The sequence below is a fragment of the Cottoperca gobio genome, chromosome 3, assembly GCF_900634415.1.
Source record: "Cottoperca gobio chromosome 3, fCotGob3.1, whole genome shotgun sequence".
Lineage (NCBI taxonomy): Eukaryota > Metazoa > Chordata > Actinopteri > Perciformes > Bovichtidae > Cottoperca > Cottoperca gobio.
The window spans coordinates 13,879,167-13,887,952 of NC_041357.1; the positions used below are offsets into that span (position 1 = coordinate 13,879,167).

Below are 8,786 nucleotides of genomic sequence, written 5' to 3' on the forward strand. Positions count from 1 at the left end.
TGTTTGCTATTGTCATTCAAATCATTTTTATATGTGTTCCTTTCTAAACTAGTGTTGATATAGAGAACATTTGTCTCACAAATGCAGCTTTTAACAAAGACCTTAATCAGAGCACAAACACTTAACAGGCAGACATCTTTGGTAGATGAGATGAGAGAAATGTCACAACAAATTTCCGCATGTAGTCGGTCTCCATTTTAACATGTTCGATAATGTGGATTGTTTTGTTTACAGTTTATCTTTTATCAACTTCCTCTCTAAACGTCATGTTCTGCTAACCACCTTGTTCATGTCTCCAGAATGCCAGCGTTTGCAAATCTAGAGTATCCCTCAATGTATATAATTTATGGCTCATTTGAAAATTTCATGAAGCGTAGCGTTGAGAAAACTTGGTCAAGTGAACGGGTGAAAGAAACATGCACAAATGGCGTGTAGGGACCACAGGGCAAACACTAAGCACTCACAGTACTCCATAATGAATTAACCCATTTTAGTTTAGTTTCCCCTTCAGCTGTCACGCAATGTAAGCACTAACAACCCAGATTTGTTTTCTTCCAATCACGTCTTTGAATTGTACACATATTTGAGTGCATGCAGGAAACAATAATAAAAATACCATTTACTCTTTCTTATTTTAAAGGCTCTCTGAGAAACACATTAGAGTAGCAGCAGCATTAAATGTCTTTCTTCTCTCTCGTTGACTGCTGCGTCTGTCACTCCTCCCACAATAGTCCTCTCTCGCTCTACGTGTGGAGAGAGGTGTTTTTCACTAATAAATCATGTTCATAAATGTGCTGACAGAAGGAATGATACAAAATTAGACTGTAAAATATGTAGTCAAAAGAGAACATGTTGCTTTATCCACACAGATGAATCTTCACTACGCAACGTTTTTGATAAATGTAGCTCACTGTGGCTCAGTTTAGAAGAGTGAAAGTATTTCCACAAGTGAGAAATCTATTTTAGGTAGGTCAAGAAAATAAAAGAAAGAAATGTGTATATACAGTATATATTTATATATACAGTACATTTACACTATATATATATATATATATATATATATATATATATATATATATATAGTGTGGGTATATCTGTAGGATAAGACTCAATGCTGTGCCAAAGCTCTTTTAATATGTAAAATGTCTTAATACAGAGTGATAAATCATTGAAAGTGATGTTTTAACCCTGTATGAAATCCCAAAGCCCAAAGCGACCTTGTTTTAGAGAAATTACATGTGCACTAATTTTCAACAGAATAAGAGATTTGGCAAGAAACAACATCTTGTTAATCGACATCATTTGGAAATTTTGTTAATTAACGCGTCTGCCAAGTCACAAAATGTTGATATTGAATGTTTCAGCAAACTACATATTTCATTTATTGTAATTTCTTTTCTTTTTTTCATCACTTTTTTTTCCTTCATTAATTTCACTTCTGAAATGAAGCCTACACCCTTGGTAGCAACAAAAGCATGACAAAATCAATTACGTTTTAGATTTAGGCTCATCATAAGCACTTGGGTAAGGTTAGGAAATCATTTAAATCTTGGTTTAATATGGAAAAAGTCAAAAGTTACTAATGAAACAATACAAGTTTACTTTATAACGATTTAACCGAAACTACAAGGTTTCCTAAATACGGATTTTGAAACTAGAAACCCTTAAAATCATCCACCATACACCCAAACCAACTCACTACAACTCACATGCTGTGCTCTAGAACAACATCAAGCCGGGGAGCAACATGCAGGCAGCATGTTTCCCCTCAAAATATAATTGGTGAAACTAATTATAAGCATCATTTCTATAAAACAGGGTTTCCCAAACAACACCAAACCATCATAAACACATCTTTTCAGTTTGAATTTCTTAGAACTAACTAAAGATGATGTCTGGTATAAGAAAAAGGTGCTACAGTCCTGATCAGATGAGAATAGTATATGTATGCCGCTGTGACATTTTCCTCCCAGTAAAGGGCACTTCCAATTATCTTTCATTACAATTTCCAACTTTTTTGAACACATCGTTGAATAAAGAAAACTCTGAGAAGTCGTACATTCAGTCAGAGCTACATAATGCTGTCTTGAAATGCTACATTTATTTAATGTCTATTATTCTGATGTCCTAAATACATAACCGCGGGATTATCTCACATTTGTATTTGTGGGATTACTTTTACCAAAGATATTTGGGAGTTAGAGGCAAAAAGCCCAGTAGTTTCTAACCCTTTTTAATAAAAGTACAGACAGTTCCTAAACTGATTATTTGTCACCCCTCAAGTCAAGTCAAAATGTGTCATCACCGATCCTACGCAGTGTGATTGTTGATGGTCATCCTTACAGTAGCGGAATCTTTCATCCAGAATAAACTTAACATCACTTTGTTAATGAGGCTTTGATGGAGATGTTTTTAGCCTCTCAGATTGTTTATAAGTGTATAAGTGTGTTCCTGCTTTCTTTAAAACATCACACAAGATGGACAACATGACGATGTCAAAATGCCTCCATGGATCATTTTCATTGTATGCAAAGATCTAAATGAAACGTGGAATGGAAACCGTAAAGACACTCAAACTAATCTGTCTAGTTTGATTTTGGATTGTATTGGTGATACCTGGGGCCAGATTAATAAAAGTTATGTATCCCACAATTGTGACAAAGTAAAGCAAATCAAATACTACTTAAGAGCTTTTAATGATTATCAGACTTCTTTCTTTTTGCTTTTCTCAGAGCTCAGTTTAAAAAAAACAAACACTTAGCAACCTGAGCATCCGCAGCTCAGAACAGCAGAGGATGAAAACATTGCCTTGATGAACACACTGCAAAGTACAACAGCATTGTATTTTCCAGATTATATTCAAGATTTTTGAATGCAGAATTATATGAAGATTGGACTGCAAGTTTTGAGTTAAAGCCAGCAAACGATGTTGTGTCAGTAGAAATGTTGTTGATGACATTAACAAACAATTACAATCTGCTAGGGACAGTAAGGAAGGAAAGAGGTTATCGAATATCTCATTTTGTTGCAAATGTTGTGATTGCATTTGTCCGAGATATTAAGTACTTAACGAACATACCGTTTATATTAACTAGAAGCCGAATGACACTGAAACATCAGACATCCTCTACCAAGTTCAGTTTCGATTAAGGTTGCGAATCCTTATATGAGAAGCAGGAACTACAACATATTTGACATTTTTGCTTGAAAAATGACTCAAACAATTAATCAAGTCGGAAATCAATTTTCGACTTATCAACTTATCGTTGCAGCTCTAGTTTCATGGTCTCCATATTTCATCATCGTCTGCTTTTAACACCAACAATGCACTGCAACACAAATATTGCTTATAACAATGTTTTCAGACAAATGACACAGAAATGAGAAATCTCTCAATGTCTTACCTTATGCCTGCACTTGAGCACCACTCCATACGCTCCTGGACAGAAAAATAGAGAGAAAGACACAAAAGATCAATAAAGTTTCAACATTTTAATCAATGTTCTGGTCTCGTAAACTGCAAACAAACATTAAGTGAGAAGCGCTGGAGAAACAACAGTTAATAGGTGAGGCGGACGCACTCACCCACACACTCTACACACACGTATACCTATACCTTTGACCCAAACACACACACACACACACACACACACACACACACACACACACACACACACACACACACACACACACACACTGTCTCTGTTTCTGTCTTTCGCTAAGCACGCCATGTTCTCCGTTGTTCATCCATATTTTAGATGTCTGGTCTACATTCGGCCTATGCTTTAGGCATGTCAGCAAGACTTGCATTGGCTGTAAAAAATGTTTTACAATCTGCTTTTGTTGCCATTCAAATCCCACGTGCAAGATAATAAGGTCTACTCCCAGTTGTGCATGTTCCAGTTTAAATATTTAATTCAACCGGGCAACGAGGCCAGAACAAACAAATCGTCCCACTCCCACATTAATAAAACTAACAGCGTTAACATAAATTGAAAATAAAGTTAAATTATCCAGGAGGCTGCGTTGTTTGTACGTTGAGGATGAAAATGATTGCCTTTAACCTGTGGCATCAGAATTACTTGAAAGATACACATAGTGACTTTAGGAAAAGTAAAAGCCGAGAAAAATGTTGTTGCTGTGGCTTCAAATCTCCTTTTGTTTAATCGCAGTTCTCACGTGTCTTACTTACAGATTTATGTGTCCTGACAAGCACTGATGTAGATCGCAGTTACTGAGGATTATCTACAGAACAATAAACACTCTGTTTCTCTGTCTTCTCACATTAGATTGAAGCCAGGGATACATGTCAGTCGAACTCACTAAAATGAGCTACAAGTGACTGAAATAAATCCTTCCTGCTTGGTTTGATGTGTGACGGAGAATCATTGGCAGCAAGTCTTAAAAGCAACAAGTCTTTTTTCTCTTTCTGACCAACCATCAATGTTGAGAAAGAGTTGATCAGCTTTTTTTATTTTTCCGCAAAACACACGGAAGCACACCGATGAAAACAATCCAGGCTTACGCTCATGAACTCTGCATTTTAATATATTTCCTGAAAGTGTAAAAGTTTCACTGTGAAAGGAATTACAATTCTGGTCAGGAATTATTCAATCTCTTATATTTTAAACTTGTCCTCGGCTTATGTTGAGTGTGGAATTTCGCTGATGGTAACTTAAACATGCTTGCAAAAACTGTCAAAATAGAAGCAGCTAGAAATAATTAGAGAATAAACAGTATATGTGTTAGAACAGAGAAGCACAGAGCAGCAAAGGGGTGAGTATGACATGAAAACTAATGCTGTGTACACTATCAAGAAAACAGGTAAACATGGTGTTTACATCAACAGCAAATAAATCAGGAGGGAGGCTTCTTACTAAAATCTGATAAGATATAAAACAGGGAAATATAAGAAATAAAGACCTGTCTGATATAAGCCTGTTTCAGATGGTTCTATCAGCAGTCCAGGTGAATAAAGGCCCTGGGAAATATTAGAGAATAAATAGTAAACAAATGGCTAATGCTGTTGTTTTCCTTGTATGTAAAGTCTTACATGCTACTCTATGCGAACCTTTTGCAACCTTTCAGGCTCACAAGCTCCTTTAAATCCTTCTGAATTTTGTAAAAATGAGAAAGACATGTTGGAGAGACAAGAACAAGGTTTCAGCTGTACAATGTAAACTGCACCACCCAAATCCACACGCAGTGGATATGACCTCATCTGATCACCAGGACCAGAGTTGAAGGTCAACAACAAGTACATACTCCTCTCGTTCTACAAACATGCAGTAAAAATATATTGTGTAAAAACCACCCACCTTCTCCCACAATGCCAAGGACTTCAAACTTATTCATCACATCACCGAGGGTGGGGGCTCCACCAGCAGGCGAAATGAGCTGCTCTGGGTTTTAGCGAGGAGAATCCTGCTTTGACCGGCGGCTGACGGAGTGAACTGTAGAGTCTAAACACTAAACATCGTCTGAGCACACCCCATCTTCATGACCTCTTCTACTTCTCTCTTCCTCACTCTACAGCACTCTTCCAGCCTCGCTGTTTTTTTTGTTAATGTCAGGTTTCTTTTATGGATCTGATTCAAGTAGTTTCAGTTGTCTCCCTTTATTCCATGTCTTGTCTTGTCCTTCTCGCACTTATATCCAAACTCCACACAGTCGTACCTGCAGGACCAGAGACAAAAAAGAGAAGCAAGGTGTTAATAACAAATACTGTTGGAGGGTCACTCCAAGGTCCAACTTCCCAACATGCCTTGCACAGGCAGTAGCATGCTGGTAGTATTCCTGGCACAGATAGTGGTTAACTAGGGCATGTGCATGTACAGAAAGGCAGCATTTCTTTGAGGACACATTTAAATCATGGATGACTTAAGCATGACTTCCACACACTCATCCCCTCCCATCAGCCACACATTAATTCTGGAGAATTCAGCGAGGGTGGCGTGATGCCCATCCTGCTTTGCACATGTCTAACTTTGTAGTTTGCTGTTGTATGGTGGTCCGTTGGACAACCACCCAGGGGATCATTAGAAGATTAAACCTATGGATAATCCCCCCTTTTTTTGATGAAATGTCTCCACAACTATTGGCCTGATTGCCATAAAATATTTGGTACAGACATCCATGGTGCCAAGAGGATAAATCCCAAGGACGTTGGTGATCTTGGGATTTTTCCTCTAAAGCCACTAGCTGTTCAAAGTTTTGGCACAATATTGGTACAAACATTCATGGTTCCTAGACAATGAATCCAACTGATTTTGGCGACCCTCTGACTATTCCTCTTGTGTAACCAGCAGCTGTGTGGATACCATGTCCACCTCAGGATTAATTGTAACAACTTTGGTGATCCCCTGACTGTTAATTGAATGCCATCATGAGGTCGAAATGGATCCATCTCTGTGGTTTGTATACATGCAAAACTAAGGATATTCCCATCAGCCTCCCCTGCACTTTATGTTCAGCCCACTGTAAAATGACATACAGCTTTCTGTTGCTGCCATATTCAACTGCATGTGTTGAAATGATGATTTAACATCCTCACAACTTAGATTCTTCCTGTGTGCTAATATTTAGTCAGTACGTTGCTCTCCCCTCATTATCCAAGAGCATATTCTGCATTTATACACGCTCAATGATAAAGTGTTTTGTTTTTAAGAAGAAAAAAGACTCTGAATAATTATATCCAAAGGCTTAGATCTACTCCTGTCACACATCCAAAAACTGACCACGATTATTAAATGCCTCTTTTGTAATGCGAATGCTGTTGGACTGGAACCATCAAAGCCTCTTGCAGTATCAGTCCAACTTCATGTGTTTAACACTTGATTTATTCAGCAGTGCAAAAACACTTTAATGTTGATTTGGCTCATGTGCCTGTGTGGGCGTTTTCCTATGCAGTGTACACTCCACACAGCTAAGTCTTTCCAGGGGAAGTGATAAGGTGGATGTTGAGGCCATCACTGGCTAGTCATTTAAGGATATGGTGCTGCCTCTGGGGAGTGATTAGATCCATACGGTTTCTCGCTTGAAAAGACAAATATACCCCAAAACCCTTCAACTAGAGCAGCCTATGATGCATTATTTCCTGTACTCGAGGAAAAATGTTCCTAAAAAATGGGTTCAGCACAGAGTCGGTTTATTGATAAGCTGCTGCTTCTCCTTGCAGCCATCAGCCAGACAGCTGGTAAATGGAAATACGGTGGAAATGTCAGGAGAGTCCAGCAAATATTGATAGACTGGACTGAAACATTATTCTGGCAACAAACGCCTGTTGGTGTCAGCATGCAAAGACAATCACGGGAATGAGTGAGTTTGCGAGTGTGAATTTAATAGGCTGGTGCGTGCGCCCGCGTGCACGAGGGTGTGTGTGTGTGTGTGTGCGTGTGTGTAAGAGGTGTGAGAGAGAGAGGATAGTAATGCTGCTCTCTCTGCATCGAAACTGCGTCTCTCTCATCGCTGCGTTGCGGAGCTCACCACCATTCCGTCGCTGTCCACGCGTTTCTCAGCCTACACAGCAACCAGTGCATTCATTATAACGTAGTTCACGTTAACCATGTTCACGACAGTGTTGCACAACAGGACCCGCAAAATAGCGTTTACCCATAATTAGACATCATTTCACACACGCTAAAAAACATATAAAAGAATCCATCGCATCCCGTCCATCATTAAGCCAATGAACCCTTTTTACCTGCAGATGAGTGAGGGGAGAAAGCTCAATCTGTGAAGCACACAGCATCATGCCCATGAAAATATAATGTGGGAAGACGAAGAAACATCATGTGGCGCGATAGGGGGTGAGGAGGGTGAAGAAGCCCGGGCCTGTGCGTCGTGACACGATCAAATATCCTACTCACTCAATCTCTGGATGGAGACGAGACCGAATCTGCGGGCATAACGCCGATGACAGGGTATCCATGGACCGTCAACAGTTCTTCAGAGGCTCCGTGTTCATAGCCCCAGCATCAGCTGGTTATAGCAGCAAAATCGTCATTCCTCTGAGCGACGCTGCGGACAGCCAATAGAAACACGGACGTCTGCGCGTTCCAGCAGTGGTTTTTATATCCAGTATGAGCTGTGATCAAATAAAAACTTTGGATGCAAATTCAATCCAGCGCATAATTAGTTACATCTTTAAATATGCCTGATATGAATCACCCAGATTTCAGACTGTCAGTGTCTGGCAGTGCTGTCCCCCTTTTGGTCAGTCCATGTTGTGGCACTGATTAAAAATCTTCCTGCAGCTCGTCCCCACTCTCTCCCACCTACACCTCCCCTTCATGACTGCACTAATTGGCGAAATCAGTGTGAATTCGCTCTTAGAACAGACACTGGGTCTGTTTCATAACGAGCAGGTGTATTCTGTACATTAAATGCAGCAAAAACACCACCTTCTTCCCAAAGACCATGTGTTCTGTGTTTGACCTCCACACCATCCTTTTGGCTGATGGTTCTTACTGCAACAACGTTATCCTGCAGTTGTACAAACAGGGTGTTATTATTATGTTTTTAAGCAGATGTGGTTTAGAGCAGCTTTATTCTCTGACGAGAACATCGATGTATTTAGAAAATAAATACTTTTTGATTTTGTTTTCCCTCAGCCAACGTAGGACCATTTCTAATACCACAATCTCAATAAATACTCCATTACAAGTATCAATATAACTACGAACCACAAGAGACCATAATTATAATAATTATTTTTATGTATCATGACCCTTTTCACAATGTTATGATATTATCATATAAGTAGCTTTTTAATGCTGTAACTGGTT

At 39.1% G+C, this 8,786-nt stretch overlaps 1 protein-coding gene across 1 annotated transcript in view; it reads right to left on the reverse strand.

Annotated features, from left to right (window-relative positions):
- The window catches only part of cdkl5 (cyclin dependent kinase like 5), a 29,921-nt gene extending 21,978 nt beyond the window's left edge, over positions 1–7,943 (reverse strand). The window contains 3 exon segments of the mRNA XM_029462383.1: positions 3,405–3,439; positions 5,319–5,676; positions 7,703–7,943. Of these exon segments, the coding sequence (XP_029318243.1) occupies positions 3,405–3,439; positions 5,319–5,355 (72 nt within the window). The 5' untranslated portion in view covers positions 5,356–5,676; positions 7,703–7,943.
- Between the last annotated feature and the right edge of the window lie 843 nt (positions 7,944–8,786).